At 43.4% G+C, this 19278-nt stretch overlaps 1 protein-coding gene across 1 annotated transcript in view; it reads right to left on the reverse strand.

Annotated features, from left to right (window-relative positions):
• The window catches only part of cdh11 (cadherin 11, type 2, OB-cadherin (osteoblast)), a 72805-nt gene that overhangs the window by 15505 nt on the left and 38022 nt on the right, over positions 1-19278 (reverse strand). Inside the window, exons 3-7 of the mRNA XM_079559426.1 lie at positions 7034-7307; positions 6297-6436; positions 5864-6158; positions 4427-4546; positions 2170-2337 (exon numbers count right to left, since the gene is read on the reverse strand). Of these exons, the coding sequence (XP_079415552.1) occupies positions 2170-2337; positions 4427-4546; positions 5864-6158; positions 6297-6436; positions 7034-7181 (871 nt within the window). The 5' untranslated portion in view covers positions 7182-7307. The remainder of the gene's footprint in view (positions 1-2169; positions 2338-4426; positions 4547-5863; positions 6159-6296; positions 6437-7033; positions 7308-19278) is intronic.

Below are 19278 nucleotides of genomic sequence, written 5' to 3' on the forward strand. Positions count from 1 at the left end.
ATTCACTTCTTTATGTCTTTTTTATAAATGCAGTAGCCCTTCCTCGAATGAATTTCATCAACTCCTCTTGGATACAGTCTTTCACTTCACATTTCTGTGTTTTTTGCTGCTTTAGCTGTGGTTCCGTATGCCGTATTCTCCCCTCTCGCAGCACGTTTGGGCACTGGGCTGGCCCCCCGCTGCCCTTGCGCCTGTCTCTCCTGTTGTTCCTCATTTCGGAGGCTTTCCCTCAATGACTGGTGGCAGCTGAACAGAGAGAGAGAGAGGACACAAGCTGCTGCCATACCTGCTCCAGGCCGATGGTGCACGGAGACAGCAGACTGCAGTGTCTGTGGCTGCTCTGACACAGAACACCGTCAAAAGGGACTGTCATGCTCTGAACTTCTGATGATTTCCTCCATGCCTCATGAGAATGCTGTGATCATTCTTATGAACACATTGTTCACTTGTACAGTATGCTTCTGGGAGGCTGCACTGATAAACAGTTATAGATAGATCTTACATGCTTTTCAAATAATATGTTTTCCAATGTCTTGTCGCCATTTTCTCAAGAAATAATAACATTGCATTTACAATTGTGTGTTAGACTGCAGTGCTACGCAGTCCAGCACACTGTCGTTGTTAGTCCTGGCTCCAACAATTTGCTGAATGCCTCCTCTCACTGTTCACCTCTTTCACCCTCAACTGTGATGTCCAATAATTCCTATGGGCCAAAACAAGAAACAATAATGATGTAAACTAGAAATGCAATGGCTGCGCCATTGCGATTGACTGCGGAAATGTGGGAAGCGAATGCAGAAATTGCATAAACTCTTCAAATTGCATAATCAAATTTGCATAAACTGGTAAAATGCATAAAATGTCATGTTGCATAAACTGTATAAACTGCATAAAGTGGTAAAATGCATGAATGGGTTAATTTGCATAAATTGTGTAAATTGGATAAACTCTTTAAAATTCATAAATCCTAAATGGCATAAACTCGTCAGTTGCATAAACGCTTTAAATTCCATAAACTGGTCAAACTGTTGAAATGGCCTCAGTGCTTGATTGGCAGAAGCTGCACAAATGGCTGAAAGTCCTGGAGTCTCCCGATTGGCTGGATTCGCACATACACACCAATGCAAAAATTTCAAACTCTCATATAAAAAAACTGGAAATCTGCAGAAGGCCAATTTTTTCTCAAAACCCACAAGTTGCATAAGCTGAACATGCACAAAGTGCAGAAATTGCATAAAATGCAGAAAAAAGTGCAGAAAAGCATGGATTTGCGGCAGCCCCATTATAAGTCAATGGGAAAAATCTCCGGCATTTTGGCCGATTGCGGAAAAAACGTAAATTGCAGAAGTCCCAAAAGTAATAGCACCCTTCTCCTCAACATGCGGAACGTTTTGATGCATAACTTGCATAAATTGCACAAAGCATGAGGCATCAGGTGCTGAAAGCTGGAGAAAATCGGGAAAAAGATGGAAGAGGAATAATAATAAAGAACATGAAAACCAATAATTGACTGCGGAAGAATTCCGCAGTCAATCAATAATAATATATAACAATACAAATATAAACGCTGTAGTCCGGTATTCACGAACAGCGACTCCAGTTTGTAGGCTAAATGCATCAGTTGTCCTGACCTTGCCCGTGTGCAGTGTTGATTTCAGAGTTTCCTCTGCTGAACTCCTCAGTTTCCTGTGTTTTCTGTGCTTTGCGCCCCCTCCCACCCCTCCTGCTGAATAAGTCATCTCTGTCCTGGTTCACCATCTGGAGCTGTGCAGGTGGATGTTCTTTCAAACTCCACGGTAGAATTAGGAGTCACGGCAGATTACATGGGCTGCTCTGATTTTGTTGGAAAAAGTCTGAATATTTTACCGTCTCCCAAACGACATAAATAATCACAAATGATCGCAAGACTTAACTCCGTAATAGTAAATCTATGAGTTTTATTTGTTTTCCGATGGAGACGTTTGAGTCATTTCTCAATGGACTGTGTGGATCAGTTCTTTCTGTAGGTCCACTCACTCCAGCAATACACAAGTCCGCATGAGTAACTATTTCAAAAAAGGATTGATAAACTATTTCATTAAAAAAAAGGCAAAGTTGAAATAATTTGTTAATCATTTAAAAGCACCTAAAGCAGTCACAATGTTACTATTGAAACACAGCGATACTCACTCTGGGGGAACTTGGGCGGGTTGTCATTAACATCTGTCAGAGAGATCTTGACCTCTGTGGTCCCGGAGAGCCCCCCCATGTGGCCCCCCATGTCTTTGGCTTGGATCACCACGTCATACTCCTGCCGTGCCTCCCGGTCCATGTTGGGCAGCGCTGTCCGGATGATGCCTTCGGGGACACAAGTAGGCACAGACAGTAAGTATTGAAAGTATTGACACCCCTACACTTGGTACAACCTCAATTCCAAAATTGATTGAACTTGTTTGGATTGGACTTCATTTGGAAAAGGCAGCGGAGTGAATACTTTCCGGACTTAGACCTATATGTCTTTTCCTGAGTTCAGTGTGTTCTCTTGACCAGACTCCCTCTAACCGCAGGCTAACTACAGTCAAACCCGAAAATGTTTCTATCTCCGTCTCTCTAATCACTTCTTTGTATGTGCTTCATCCCGCTGCTCTCAACTCCCCGGCATGTCTGCGCTGAGCTGGGGGCCGTGTGTGTGACAGCATGAAAAGCTGATAATCTCCAAACCAATTAGAAATGTGAGCAGTGGATTTGTGCCAGGCCGGTTTGATTAGGCAGATTTACCAGGAGCAGCCAGCACTCAAACGCCTCTCTGTTCATGAATTGCCCCTAAGCCTGGCCACGCTCCTCTGACCGGACAGATGCATGCCCTCTCCGCTCTGTGTTGAAGCTTAGATATTGGAATGAGCTGCGGGGTCTTTGGATGTGATAACGCACTCCAGCTGACAGCCCCCGCGCAGTCAAAACAACCATAGCCCAGCCAAAGCACGCTGCCACTTTTTAACCGGCACAGATACTCCAAACGTTTAATGGATCAGCTCAGGAAAATTCTTCTGAAATAAAGTCAACCTATTGTTAAGTATGAGAGACAGAACAGTGAGATTGTATTCCTAGTGTGAGGCAAAAAAGGGCTGTTGATGCAGAACAGTGTTAATTTCGTCGACTAAAATATTTAGTCTTAATTTTAGTCAAAGTGATATTTTTGACGACTAAAATTTGACTAAAACTAAATTAAAAGTTTTACATGAGACTAAAACTATGACTAAAATGTCCAGATATTTTAGTCGACTAAAATAAGACTAAATAAAAAAGAAAAGGAGAGACTAAAATCATCCAAACTTCTATTGACAGTTTGAAAGAGCCTCAGATCATATAAATTCACTGCCAAAGGAGCAGCTCTGAGCTTTGTGTTGATGTTGTTGTTGATGGAGCAGCTCCATGAAGCAGAGGACCTGATTAAATATGATTATAATGAATATTATAAATGCAAAGTCGACTAAATTCGTCTTAAATTTAGTCGACTAAATTTACTTGCAATTTTAGTCGACTAAAACTAGACTAAAATTGAAGATATTTTTTTGACTAAAACTAGACTAAAATTGAATTACATTTTCATCAAAAGACTAAGACTAAAACTAAATTAAAATATGTTGTAAAAATTAACACTGATGCAGAAGAGGATCAGTGTTGGGGGTAATGTATTTCGACAGTTACAATAATATACTTTTTACAGTAACTGAGGAATATAACACATTACTTAAAGAGACTAGATGCAAGTTGGTCATTTTATACTCACTACTGCCACCTCAGCTCTTATGCATAACTGCAGGTTCTATATTAAGCTCGTGCATTTAGAGGCAGTTGTGGTGAACAGGTCTGGGCTCATTCTACACATCAGGACATGGCTGGAACATGTAGGGGAATACTTAGTTTTAACATTTTTTAACTCAAAATACGGTAACATATGAGTCATTACAATTTAAGTAACTCAAGTTTCAAGTGCATTTAAATGGTTTGTATTATGTACCAACGAAAAAAATGACAAACTTCACCAAATATATGCAGCACCAAATCAAGTTGGATCCTGGTGTACAAGATCTGCAGCTGCGTGTAGCTAACGTCGTCAAAACACAATACAAGCGAGTGGAGAATAGCAAAGTAAAAGGAAATCTTTGACTGCACTTTTGCTCAGTGGCATTATTACTATTTTCAGTTTTTGCCAAAAGTAACTCAAAGTAACTCAATGCAACTCAAAGTAGTGTAACTCAGCTACATTTTTGAAACAGTAATATGTAATACAAACATATGATTTTTTTTTAAGTTGTAGCAACTAATATAGAATATATTACAATTTTAAGGGAGCTCGCCCAACACTGAAGAGGGTGTGTGTCGTTAGTTCACATAAGGTTCACCTCTAAAGCTCTACATCTTACACAGTGCACGTTATACTGACCGGTCTGAGGCTCCACAGAGAAGTATGGCTGTCCCTGGAGGATGCTGTAGACCAGGCGGGCACTGTTCCCGTACGTGGGGTCGTCGGCGTCTGTGGCCGTCACCTGCATCACGGACGTACCTGCGCCACACACACACACAAACACACATAAGGCATATCATAGATTTCATATTTGGCTACTTTTCCTTGCTATACACGCCAGAAGGAGACTGGTCTGCAGCCAAGGAGTGTGCGGAGTGAATTGCAGTGGCGCTGGGAGCGTTGAATCTTGGAGCTTCGACTTCACAGGCGGAGTGTGAATGGGCCTAAACAGAAGTCCTCCCCGCTCTGTCAGATCTGCTCTTTAAAGTAGTCTCCTCACACAGATGGGATTTCTCTGCGAGAGAGAGTGGAGTCGAATGTTGCCGGTTGGTTCATGTGAGGTCAGCCTCCGGGGGAGACAGTGTGAGAGCGAGCGAGGGCCCAGCGGAGAGATGCCTCAGCCAAACTCTAATACTGCGTTTACGTGACTTTGCACCGGCTTCAGAAATTTCATTTGCACTCTTCTTAAGGTTTGTAGACATGCCATATCTCAAAGTGTTGGGAAAAAGACTTTAGCTGCTTTGACCGATAAACAGAAATCTGTACAAACCTGTCTGAACAAATCTGTGTGAAACCTCGAGTAGGAAATCTTTGAGGTAGTAGTCTGGAGGAGAGTTGTATTAATATGTGTGTCTATTCATGAGCGTCTACATTCAAATACAGATCAAATTAGTATCCAAACGTATCACCCAATTTACATTATCAACCCATGAGAGCCACTGCACAAGGGCATGATTTTCCTGACAAAATTGGTTTTGGAAAATTGGTTTGATTGGTTTCTCATTTTCTCTAAGCTTCTTCTTCGATATGATTGTCACGTTTTTTGTCCTTTCTGCTTGTGTTTTCATCACGTTTTCTTTTTTTTGCTTATTTGACAAGTTTTGGGCACATTTTTGTGGCTTGATCGCAGTTCCATTACAAAAACAAAGGCCAAAATGTCACAAAAACCATGAAAAAAACGTGACCAAAAAAATGAATGAAAACGCGTCCAAAAAGTATCAAAAAAGCAATGAAAATGTCACAAAAACATGACAAAAACGACTAAAATATGGTAACAAAAACAAGGAAGAAGCTTAGATCAGTTTTGCAGATCTTAGCTTTCAGATGAAGCCTCACACTGGCCTATAGGCTGTAAACTTGATTTACACTGGAGACAATGTGCTCGGCTAAGGTGAGGGTTAAGGGGTTAAAAGCAGGATGCATGTAGCAGCATGAAACGGAGACACATGGATGTCTAGTTGTGTAGGGAATGAAATATTAGCTCAAATATTTGCTCATTCTAATTCCATTGGCATTAGTCTCTCGGCCCTTGACTACACATGGTGGATTTGTCCAGAATGGTCGAGCTGTACTGACCCACGTTGGACATCTCGGGCACACTGGCGTAGTAAGGTCCGTGGAGGAATTCGGGCGGGTTGTCGTTGATGTCCTGCACTTTGACTATGAACTCCGACGGGGGCTCCAGAGGTTTGTTGGTGTCCCGGGCCACGGCCTGAGCTGTGAGGGTGTACTGCGCCTGCTCCTCGCGGTCCAGCGTCTTGGTGGCGTGGATGTTCCCCGTGTTATCGTCAATGACAAAGATGGTGCCAGCTCCTTCGCCCGACAGGATGTACTTTATGTTGCCGTCGCCCAAGTCCACGTCGGAGTGGAGCTGTGAGAGGAGGAGTATCATTTTAAAACATTTACCGTGGAAAAAAGATTCAGAAACTATCTTTACTACAGACTTCCCATCACTTGCTCAGAATAGTCTTGCCGTTCTTTCACCAAGGACTCACAAATATTTACTTACCCTGCCCACTAAGACGGGGTCGGGACCAGTGTACTCCTCGATGACGAAGAACTGGTTCCAAACCCAGCCCCGTTTGGAGCGGTGCAACACCTGGCCCAGTTTCCCCAACCGGTGATGGTGTCTGTGGGACGACTTGTGACCTGAGAACAAGACAGAAGCACGTTCACACACACAGCTCACGAAATTAGGCTGGCAAAATCTATACAGGGGTGTTAAAACTGTCTTAGGTGTAAAAATGTATGCATTTTTTATTTTTACCATCAGAGCTAATTTTAGGGGATGATGTTCCAACACAATTAAAGAAAGCCACTTTACTCCCTCTGTAAACTTATTTTATTCACCTAAATGTTTGCAGATTGTGCTCAACATGATCATAACGGAACAAAAGAATGCTTTGATGTGTTTCATAAAGCGTATGATGAAATACAGAAAGGTACTTGGAAAGAGACAGTTGTATAATCTCATTAATGGTGCAAGATGATCCACATTTACCTTTCTAGTATTTTTTTTTGTAATATCAAGCCCTCCAAACTCCAAACAGTTAGGATGACCTGACATCTTACTGTCAGACTCTGGATGTAATTCACTGAGTATTTGATGCTCTTTATAAGGCTGAGCACAGAGTCTGAAACCTTGAGTTCCACCTTTAAACTGCTCAGTCCTCCTTTGTTCGACCGCGCCGTTTGAGAGCAGCGCTTCCTTATGATAATGCAAGCTTTTTATGTTGCCGTTCTGACCTGGATGCCTGTGTGAGTGTGCTCTGTGATCCAGCGATCCGGCTCCTCTCCTTGTTCCCGATGCGACGCTGCAGAGGCCTGACACCCCCAGCAGCAGGAGAAAGGTCCTGAGCAGCCCCCGGGCCCCGCGTTTCCCCGTCGCTGCCATGACACACACGCCCCTGGCTGCTCCTCTGTCCTCTTAGACCTCTGTGGTGGCTCTGAGTGGGTTAGCTCAGAACAGACCTGCCGCTGTCACTCATCACAGTGGAGACAGCTCTCAGCCAGTCAGAGTCTGGAAGACAGAAACGGGCAGGGTTATGGTTTGTACATGAAACTGCACAACATCGATATATTCCAATATGAATGAATACGATCTGAAATACGTTTTAACTCATCCATAAGAAACACACTGAGATACTCTCTGGGATGGGGTTGCTGGGGTTGTAAGCGGATGCTCTAACCACTGAGCCACTGTGGCCGCTGAGAGAGATAGAGAGAGAGAGAGTGCTGTGCTGAAGTGTGACATATAATTACTCCATATAGACACTGCCTCACTGCTCATTACTGTAACCGGATGAGACACACAGATGCTCGCTGAGGGGCACAGCCGTTTACAGCCCAGGGGTGAGATCCCACCACGCGACGATGGAGAGAATATGAAGATGCAGCGTTGATCATTTGTCAACGTATTAGCAGCTCATGCATGTTGGCGTTTATGCACTGAATTGAATCTGCTTGGAGCGTACTTCAGTGTTTTTGCACACACGTTGACGCAATAGCTGTAGTGGAGTCTTTGACCCCCGTTCTTCTCGTTTAACTATCATGTTTGTCTTCAGTTCCTTTGACGGGTCAATGCGGGCCCCTGCTAGGCTCCTGAATAAAGGGAATGCGTTGAAGGGCAGCGTGTGACTGGGAGATGAAAGAAGACATTTTGAATCTATGCCATTTATTTATGAATGAGTGAATTGTAGAGACGCATTATGACTTTTCTTATGAGGACAATTCTGAAATTATTAGGCTACACCAAAATCTAAACTGGTTACTAGTCAGTCCACATGGTAGGATGAACCAATCCATCCAAAAGCTCATACATTTAAAAAATCGTCCTTAAACCTGTACTAAGTAACTCATGCCCCTAGAGGCCATAAGTGCCACTGCAGGTGTCGTACATATGTTACGTTATTTTACTCATTAATTGTCCGTGAGAGTAAATACTACTCTGACAGAAAAGACAAAGGGAGAAAGGGATATAGTACATCCAATTACACGATGGAGCTAATTTTTTGTCACTCAACCTTGGCTGTGAATATAATTAAAGTGGTGCTAGCCCGCAGTTAGCTTTGCCCGTTAGCTTCTTCTTCGTGATTTCATTAGTGTGTATGGGGGCCTCTGACCCAGTTCAGGAAAGCTTGTGGTTTTCTGGCCAGAGGGGGAGATGAAAGACCCCCCAATCATCCCATTAACACTTGTACTACCCCCAGAGGGACTACAGAAGGATTTATTAAGATAAACAAGTTACTTAGTGCTGCTTTAAAAGAAGGGAGGAGGATGGACAACAAAAATCCACAAACTCCAAAAATAAATGATTAAGAAAAAGATCCATTAAAACCGTGGCCTCTTCCATTTAAAACACAATGTGAGAGGTAGATACCCTCCCAGGCTGATTTGCTCAGAAATAAACGGTATCAAAGACACTGCGCTCAGGGGCCGGTTAAAAGAGCAGCCTGGTTTAGACCTGCAGTCCATCACACACAATCACCATGTCGAGACAAGCCAAAACTAAACGATGATTACAGTAAAGTCCATGAGGTTTGAGGAGGCTCGAGGGTGCCCCGGGCCGCTGCGCTCTGGGGGTGTCCCCTTTCTGCACAGCTATCTGTGGTCTGCTAAAAGCTGAAACACACACCGCACCACGAAACCGGAGCTTTAATTGCCTTTCAATTAGAGCGACTAACAGGCTTCTGAGGCGGGTGTGAGTGATTACGGGAAAAAAGTGCAGTGCTCTCTCAGCATTCTCCAAAATCACTCTCAACGTATAGGACCAGCCACTACGGAGACCTGAGACAATGTAAAAACAGCAAATTACACCGGCTAATGAGTCCCTCACTCTGCCCCTCTGCCCCGTCCTCCTCTGCTCGGAGCGGCAGAGGCATTGCTGATTCTGATCACAGAGTTGCTGAACACAATAAGTAAAATAATAATCATTGAAGTCAGTTAATCTCTACTGTCTCAGTCGGTGCTGTTGCCTGATTCAGTGAGCATAATTTAATGGTGTGTTTTTGACCTCCTGTAGAAATAATACAAATAATAATATTACAAAGTTATTGTTGGGTCTCTAAGAGCGTGTACATTTGCTGTTAGACCAAAGAACAAAGCGGTCACACAGAGATCGTCTATTGTTGTTGCGACTTGTGACTAATTATCTCCATTATTGTTGTGCTGAAGTCCCATTGATTTGCGCAAAATATTCTGCTCACAAATAAACCCTAATACACGGTTTGTCAGTGATTAGCTCTTTCTGATTAGCATTTTGAACAGCGGCCTGGTACAATACTGTTGGAAATACTCTGCAATCATGGGGTTAATGAGCCTTGTAGTCTTCACTGTTTGATTAGACTTTGAGCACTCTTCACAAAATGGCTGCCTGTCAATTCAAGTGGTTTAACTTTCTTACTGGCTGTTTATGCGCTTGAAAGTAACAATGATTACAATCAACACAATCATTTTACTGTTTGATGTGAAGTGCTAACAGAAAAAAAAATCAAATCAAACAAGTGGGTCTCAAAGCCAAGCGCGCACTCCGCTGGAGGAAAAGGCAGTGAGTGCAAATGCAGCGCCAAATACGAGCGATCAGCACACGGGAATCTTAAAAAGCACCGGGCAACGTGATGCAGTGAATGCAAAAAAAAACTCACTTGGGGTTTTACTCAAAGATGTTTCGCCTTTTCACAAAGCTTTTGGAGTTTTGCCACAGTGTTTTGACCTCGTCTTCTACACTAAACAACCAGCACAGATGAACACTTGAGCAACCCCTCTTTGTGATGGAAAACTCCTGAACAAGTAAGAGCTTGTGCTATTCGCTGTCTATTCTGTGACTGCACATTTTCCAGCGGTCTAAAAGGCACTATGTAGTAAGAGCTCCGCTGTGAGATCGTCAAAGTCATATCTTATCTTACGAAATGTTATGGACATACAAGTATTAAAGCAGTACTAAGTAACTTGTTTACCTTAATAAATCTTTCCGTAGTCCCTCTGGGGGGTAATACAAGTGTTAATGGGATGACTGGGGGGTCTTTCATCTCCCCGTGGTGTATCTGGCTAGAAAACCACAGTTACAGTTTTCCCTGCTCCGACCCGGAGGCCCCTATACACACTAATGGAATCACGAAGAAGAAGCTAGCAGGCTAACGGGCAAAGCTAACTGCGGGCAAGTGCCACTTTTACAGTATTTACAGCCAAGTTTGAGTGAAAAAATTATCTCCATTGTGTAATTGGATGTACAATATCCCTCTCTCCCTTTGTCTTTTCTGTCAGAGTAGTATTTACTCTCACGGACAATAAATGAGTAAAAAAAAACTTAACATGCTACGACACCTGCAGTGGCGCTTATGGCCTCTAGGGGCATGAGTTACTTAGTACTGCTTTACGATGCCAACAATTCAAAACTTTGATTAGGCCCACATAAGAACTCTGTGAGGGACTCTTAAATAATATGATTAACCTCCCACCCCCCACCCTCACAGAGCTAATTTCCTCCTGTTCCGCTTTACCCAAATCTAAAACTTTCTTGACTGGACCTTACAGCCTATAGGCCGGTGCAACACCTCATTTCAAAGCTACAAAACTAGATCTGTTTACTCTCATTGTTGCTGTGTTTCCATCCCTTTTTTCACTTGTGCGTTTTCGTCACATTTTTGTTTGTCTTTTGTGGCTTTTTGTGGTTCTTTTGTTGCTCTTTAGTCACTTTAATGTTGCATTTTTGTCACTTTTTCATTGCTTTTTGTTGTTGCCTGTTTTTTGTCGCTGTTCTGACGCATTTTCCAAGAAGCTTCTAGATTTGGGTGAAGCCGAACCGGAAAAAATGTGATTGGTTCAGGTTAAGAGGTCAACACTTTGACCCGGATCCGAGCAACATGACCCGAACCATTTTTGACCCAGTTCGACCCGCCCTGTGTCATCCGACGGCAAGACCTGCCCCTGACCCCTCGTCATCTGCTCCACGTGTTTTCACTCGCTTTCCACCGCTGACCACAATCCTCCTCCGCCAAACGGCCCGCGATCGACCCCCGAGAGTGCACACACGCAGCTATTACGGCCCATTCATGAGGCCCATGTGCTGGGGTCAGGGGACAGGAAACGGGCCAAGACCAACCGTCCCGGGACACTCTGGAGAACAGAGGCTTCTTTATCTGCCATATGTTATGAATCTACGCAATAAACTGGGATGGAGGCCCCCGAGATTTATCGTGGAAGTCATAAAACGTCTCAGCCCAAAGAAAAGAAATGAAAACGATACAGTTTATTTATGCAGCTATGGCCTTAAGAATGTTTTCTCCTCTGTGAGTTAGATTCAATGAAAACTAATAAAAAAGTTGCATCTTGAACAAACTTGAGCAGAGAAAATCTTTAGGACTATTACCATTGAAAGTCAATCCATTTCACCGAGCTACAAGGGGAAATTTGACCAAAAAAAAGTTGTGTATCTAATTTATAAAACATAATAACAGAGACAGCCAACCATTCTCTTTAAGTGAAACCCAAACTGCCCATTACCCCTCAGCCCCGGGCCCCTGTCCATCGCGGGTGCTCCCATCCACAAACCCTAACTCCTGCTTCTCTAATTGAGCAGCGGTGTAATCTGTATATTTTCTCCTGTGTAATTTTGAGCTGGAAACTTTAGTTATTGCACATCCGCTGGAGGAGAGGAAAGCGATACACAAAGAACCTGAGATGGTCCGAGAAGAAGAAGACAGCCGACAGTTCCAGGAATAAGTGCGGGGCCCGAGGAGCAGCGATGTGGTGTGTGACTCAGAGCGCTGCGGTGTGGGCCCCGGGGGGAGAGCAGGAAACCGCCGCGTCTGGAATTGATTTGAGGCTAAAGGGAAAATAAAATAGCTAAGATTCTTAAAGGCAATGGGGGCAGACAGTGGAGCCTATAGAACCACAGAGAGAACGTTTACTCCATAGCGCTGCAATGGGCATCTGTGGGCGCTAAATGCCCCACAATCTCGCAATATATTTCGGAAAGTTTGGAGTTTGCTGCGGCTTTTTCAAAACCTGTTTACAACTCACGCCGTGTTCTGTATAACCGGCCCCTCCATTTGGGAACATCGCACTTCTGCTTTTACCAGGACAGTTCCGGCAGTGGCGAAATGAGAAAAGAGCACAACCTCAATTTCACATTTCAGCTGTTTTATCACGGGCACATTTCTCCTCCACATTTACATAAAGAATATAAAACATCACTTCTACATTTCTTTATAATTTTCAATCTTTTCTTTTTTTCAATCTTTGCCCCGACTTATTTGTTTATAATAAAAGCAGCATCTAAATGTGAAGTTGTTAGTTCCCGACCTAACTCATTCCTAATGCATTTCCAACACCCCAATTCTCCACAGGGATGAGCGTATTAGCACATTTATTTGTCACTTTCTGGGAGCAAAACTGTCACATTAATGTAGGCAATAACAATAACAACAACAACTTGCTGCTAGGGCTGTCACGATAAATACTATATCGATTTATCGTTCAATAAAAACAGATAAACGATACATTTTTGTGCTCGATATTTATCGTCTGTACATTTATTAGCATTTCCCCCCATTCTTTCTTTGTAAAATTTTTACGTTTCACTTAAATTGAGTTTCAATATATTTCATGTTTATTGCAGCTTGTGTGGTATTTTAGGATATTATACAGACAGCATCTCCACAATCGCCCATATATGGTCATGTTTGAAAACAATTAAGGGGGAAAACAATTTTGAGAAAAATCTAAACTTTCTCGAATTTTTCAAAAACTACTTGCTGAACAAATACTGAATTATGAATGTAGTTTTCTACTAAATGAAGATAAAAATACATGGGAAGGAGCAAAGACGTTCAACAGCCCATAGATACATAAAAAAACGGAGAATGCTAACATGATGCTACATGTTAGCATCGTGCTAATGCTAACGCTAGCTAGCGCTTGCTATGACTGCCGTTTTTTTGCTTCTACTGAACAATCTGCTGTGAATAAATATCCATATGGACCCGATTTAGACTTTACTTTATTTGTATGTGAAAAATAAGTTTGTATTTCGCCAGAAAATGGCAAAAAAGAGTGAAAAACTTTCCCAAAAGATTCTATTTTCCCCCTTGGCGAATCCACGCCCCCATCTATGAGATGCCATCTGTATCTATGATGCACTTTTACCACAAAGGTTTACTGTCATTTTTATGCCTGAGAGTTGACAGTATCTGGTATTGTTAGAGTTAATAATATCGTTTATCGCGATACTTTCCTGTGTCAATGTATCAAACTACAAATGTGTTTGTCGTGACACGCCTACCAGCTGCTAGTTCACATTAGTAAAAAGGCTATAATTAAATGCACAGGGCTTTTACACAAACTCATCAATAATTTACTCAATAATCAGCTACAAGGACCTTTTTGAAAAGATTCAGCAGTATATAAACTGTGTAAAGCGCTTTATAATTCCATTCCTTTCCTTGTAAGAAGCCGTACCATGCACACCACAAAATTACAGCTAGTTGCCAACTCGAAATTAACACTTGTTGTTTGGAAAGCAATGAAGCCACACCCTGAATGTGTAATGTTGTTTTCCACTTCTTGACTACCGTGGTATGACACATCATGTCTGCTCTCAGCGATTGCTTCTGGATGTGATTCTGATCGGTGGAGATAAACAGAAACCGCTGACGGCTGGGAACAATTATCCCATATAAGTCATTGTAATGTTGTGTCTGTTTCGCCAGTTAACATAAAGCAATATGTGTAGAATCCAACAAGGACCGTTTTGTTGGGTTTAAATGTCCCATGAAGACTTTCACAGCTGTGCAAACGTGTAACGCGACACCTGGAGTAGCCGGTTTGGACGGTGAGCCATAAAAGAGCAGAGGCCACTGGCGTTGAGATCCCCCAGCTGTCACAGTGAGGACTCGGCCTCTCTCATCCAGACTCCACGGCATTGATGGGAAATTTAGCAATTTTATATGACTATAGATGCAGACGGCATGTTTGTAATTGCCCATATATGGTCATGTTTGAAGCAGTCAGAGGGGGAAAACAAAGAAGAGAAAAAAACATTCTCCCATTTCTCCGCCACTGAATAGATTTTTCAGCTAAACAAAGAAAGAGACATAGAGTGGAGCAAAGTGCTTCAACAGAACATAAATACCTAAAAAAACAATGCTAACGAGGAGGCTAGCGACACTAACATTAGCTTCATGCTATGTTAGCCAACAAGTGCTGTTTTTCAGTTCTACTGAACAATTTGCTGTAAAAAACATCCACATGGACCCGATTTTGGCTTGACTTTATGGATAAATTGTGACTCTTGGTGCGATCATGTGGACTGGGATGCTTGTTTTCCCAAGATGTGACATCATTGACCAGGGTTGGTTTGTGTTAATGTGGTTTTTATGTGTGAAAGTAGGGATTTTGATGTCAACAAATAAAAATGTCTTTTATCATTGATTAGCGCTTAGCTCAGCTAATCATTTAAATGTGTCTCTCAAAAGCTAAACTTCAGTTTGTTAGTTTAAAAAAAAATCACGTAAATTCACTTTTTCCTAACATTGATGATGGACAACTCCTGTACGACTGAGAGCTTACAGACACATTGATGTAAGGCATTTCACTCGCAAATTTGTTGCTACGAGGATGACGACAGCTCACACTAAACTCTAAAAAAAAAGCAGTGTTGCTCACATTACATGATAAAAGAACAAATCAGCTGATTTCCGCATCAGGTGCGGAAGTCAGGAAGCTCGTCTTGACCCGAGTTCCTCCATCGTTTTCCCCAGTTGAGCGAGCGTTCACGTGCATTCCTCAACTGTGGAAGTCGTTCGTCCGAGGACCACATGAACGCACCATCTCATGACAGGTTGTGTGCCCCCTCGACGAGGCCACGCCCCCTTGTATGACATTATGCCGTCTGTATCTATATTAGTGTAGATATTTTTAGAACAATGTCAGAAGAGTTAACAATGTTTTTTCTATTTCCGATGCCTCCACATATGAGATCCACTCAAACGATTCATTTGAAAATAGCCAAGACCAAAACATGATCCGCACAAGCCCAGCCTCTATGCTGTTGAAATCTGGGTATTTTGACAGATACAGATGTAAACGTCGCCGGGAGGTGGCGGTTACTTGGACTTTTGGCATCATTTCCTCTCAAAACGGTCGTGATCAAAACGCTTACATGCAGCTTTTATCTCACACCCGGCAACAAAACATTTGACCGTATGGTGTTTGACAATGTAAAAGGTTGATGTGGACTTGATGGATGGAACAAGTAAATGAGACGCATCAAAAGAAACAAAAAAAGACGCTTCACCCCGGCGTGACCTTAGCAGAAGACATGAGAAGTTGCTTGCGTTCTCTACCCCGACAATAATGTATAAAAAAAAAACATTATGCAAACCCTTCTTTTATGTGTTCTCTTTGCTGTTTCCTATTTGCATCTTATTTGTTCTTCTGCTGTCATATTTAAAATCCACACACCGGATTTGTTTTGATCACTTGCACACAGTTTTTTTTTTTTTTTTGTGACTATACCGCATTAACACAGAAATACTAGAGAAGATGATTGTTCGGATGACTCTGCCCCAGTGCTTGGACTGACACGGGCCGTCACCGACTGCTGTGGACAAATGAGGGGCCCATTAGGCAACAGCAGGGGCCCCATTATCTCATTATGCAACCTCATTACGGAGCCGCAACACTGATATGCATAGGTCGTAAGGCGCAGGAACAGTGGATGTCTGAAATAAGCGATGATGCCCGTATTGTAAGGTTTGCATTTCCAACCATTTCCCTATGAATGCCAGATGTTTGCTTTATCCACATGTTGTCCCCCCTGATTGTTTGCTCGACGTGTTCCCCCCTCCGGCCTCGTTCCTATATAAATCACACAGCTCCCTGGCTCCTGCAAGCGGCTCCTGTCCCGTCCCCCGCTCCTCAGCTTGGCGACGCCGCTTATGGGATATTTACATCTGATTTATGCGTGCGAACAGGATTACGCGCGCGCAAGGGGTAGAGGAGCGGAGGATGATAAAGACATGCTGAACACGTCGCAAATTGAAGCGTAAAACAGAGGCACAGAGAGAAAGAGAGAGGGGGGGAGTCAAAGATAGCAGAGGAAAATTAACATCAGATCCATCCGAAAACCACTCAGCGGGAACATGCACATCACGTCTAAATCTGCGTCTTGACATAACATTTTCCGCAATTACAGCCATGCTCCTTCAGAATCTAGAGAACGTCACGTCGGAAAATCAAGTGTCACATCTCATTGTGCCTTGTTTTCTTTGCCGCGCATTCATGTTTTGTGTTGTTTTTCGGAGAGCAGGCAGTGGAAAAGCTGGAAGCTTTGATTTTGATATTTAGTAGACTCTTGGAATACCTATAGGTTAAGGATTGTGCCAAAGCGCGTAACAGAATTTGCCAATCGGCGCCATACTAACTTTGAACTACTACTTGTTTTTATATTATTTGAAAGATGGATGGAGCGTGAGATCGATAGACGGATCGGTGCGGCATCAGCAGTGATGCGGTCGGACTGTTGTGGTGAAGAGGGAGCTGGGTCGGGGGTCGATTTACGTTCCCACCCTCACCTATGGTCATGAGATTTTGGTAATGACCGAAAGGACAAGATCGCGGAAACAAGCGGCTGAAATTAGCCTTCCTTCCTCCTGGGCGCACCCTTCAATATAGAGTGAGGAGCTCAGTTACCAGGGAGGAGCTCGGAGTAAAGTCGCTGCTCCTTCACGTCGAAAGGAGCCAGCTGAGGTGGCTAGGGCATCTGTTTCGGATGCCTCCTGGCCGTCTCCCTCGGGAGGTGTTCCAGGCATGCCCTATTGGGAGTAGGAAGACCCAGGACACGCTGGTGAGACTATGTCTCTTAGCTGGCCTGGTGTCGCCTCGGGGTCCTCCCCAGAACAGCTGGAGGAGGTGTGCTTTGATCGGGAAGTCTGAACATCTCTGATGAGACTGCTACGCCCGCGACCCGGCCCCGGATAAAGTGGAAGAAAAGGGTGGATGGATGGATGGATTATTTCAAAGTTTCTAGATGAGTTTATTGCTGGGGACCGGGGGGAGCTAAATAGAGCAATATCTTGCTTTACTTTTTTTTTAATTTTTTTTACATGGACATCACTTCATGAGGGTCAGAGAGTTGGTTAAAAAATTCGACTTGGGTTCCACTTGGGCAAGACACAGTATTTTTCCTGTTGGTAGATGACCATATAGAGCAATTACAGTAGACCTGTAAGATAATCAGAGTTGCCAGTAACTTTATAAAGTTCATAGCTATTCTCTTAAATGACGGGCGAAAAGGTGATGTTTTTTTTGGTTGATGGGAGCTGACTTGGAGAAATCCAGTGTAATCTCACCCTGTCAGTAGTAGAACATGCAAACTCACATAGAAAAGCCCAGACTCTACGGCACCCCGCTGTGACAGAGAAGGAGCCACTTTTCCACCGCCCGGGCATTGATTTGACACAGTTAACTAATGCCAATCGAAGCATCTTCAAATTAAAAAGGCGCTCTCAGCACTGTTCAAAGCGACAAGTTCTCTCTCATCTATTTAAATCACCGATAAACTACAGTATATGTCAAGTCTAAAATGCCCCGTACATACAGTATTAAGGCACATATTTTCACTCTGTACGACACAGTCCTCCGTGTCGCCTGTGCCCGAAGAGAATGCTGTTTTCAAGGGGCTCAGCCAGTAATCTCATTCTGGAGGATAACTGCGTATCTGCAACTCCTGAACCCAACTAAAAGCAATCTCTCCTCATTTTCGACACGTTCTAATGCCATTTGCCCCAGACGTATTAATCCCCAGATCACGCTCACCTGATTTCACTGAGCTGTTCCCAAGGCCAGTGACAATATACTGCCTCGAGCCCTCCACTGTGCACAGGACACACAGCACACAGCTATGGCTCTTCATACTCAAGCCTTTTACTGTATGTAGGAGGGTGTGTGTGCATGTTTTAAAACATTTGTTGATGTTCCATGTAAAAAGTGTTATTTTTCACAGTGCTGCAGACTGTGGCTATTGTCCAGTAAAATCCCCTATAGCAACAGTAGCTCAGGCGGTAGAGAGGATTTCTTACAACCAGAAGGTTGTTTGTTCAATCTCAGCAACCTGTGCATAGGTAATTTACCCACCTTTCTCTCAGTCTGCCCCAGAGCAGCTGTGGCTATGTTTGTTTAGCTTATCACCAAAGAGTGAAGGGAGTGAATGAACAATGGCCTTTACAGTGGCACTGAAGGAGGTTGTGTAGTGGTCCAAGTATAACCGTTTCACAGAAATAAGGCCACATGTTCGTTTGTTCATCTAATAAAACTTATTTCCTTTTGTGCTCTATCACTTTTTTCACTAGCATCCTTCTATTCTCATAATTGTGACTTCTGCCTTTTCAGCACATGCTGTGCTCAGGGGGGAGGCAGCAGTCACCTCAATAAACAGTTTAACTTTTCATGAGAGATTTGAGCAATCACTTCGACACCTACAGTGTATACATACTAACCAGAATCAGTGCCAGGAGATTTAGAGCCGAGACTCTGACAAACTGCTCACACAGAGGCATTGTTGGTCTGCAGTGGCCCCTTTTAGGGCCCCGTGCCGCAGCCCTAAGTCTCCAGGCTCTTGACTGTTTCTTTAACAGGTGCTGGATAATCGATAGAGCAGAGTTTGTGCAGCTCCTCAGAGTGCTGTGAGCCGCGGGGCCCGGGACAGAGGGGACTCTTTATGGGGCCGATAGTGTGGCTTTCAGCAGCCGACGCTCCACTGCCTCCACAAGAACAGTCATAAAGCAGCGCTCCTGCCTGTCCTCTCGCCACACTGACAGGCTGATCCTAGCACTGCTCGCCGGGAAAATGTGTCACTGTCACAAATGTGACTAAAAAGAAAAAATCCCGGGGAAGTTTTAGTTCCCGTTTCAAAATGAGATTATCACACATCTTTCTATAACTGTGCTTCCTCTTCTGCCACAGCTTAAATACCTTGTGTGTTCAGTGTCTCA

The sequence above is a fragment of the Gobius niger genome (assembly GCF_951799975.1).
Source record: "Gobius niger genome assembly, chromosome: 7".
NCBI lineage: Eukaryota > Metazoa > Chordata > Actinopteri > Gobiiformes > Gobiidae > Gobius > Gobius niger.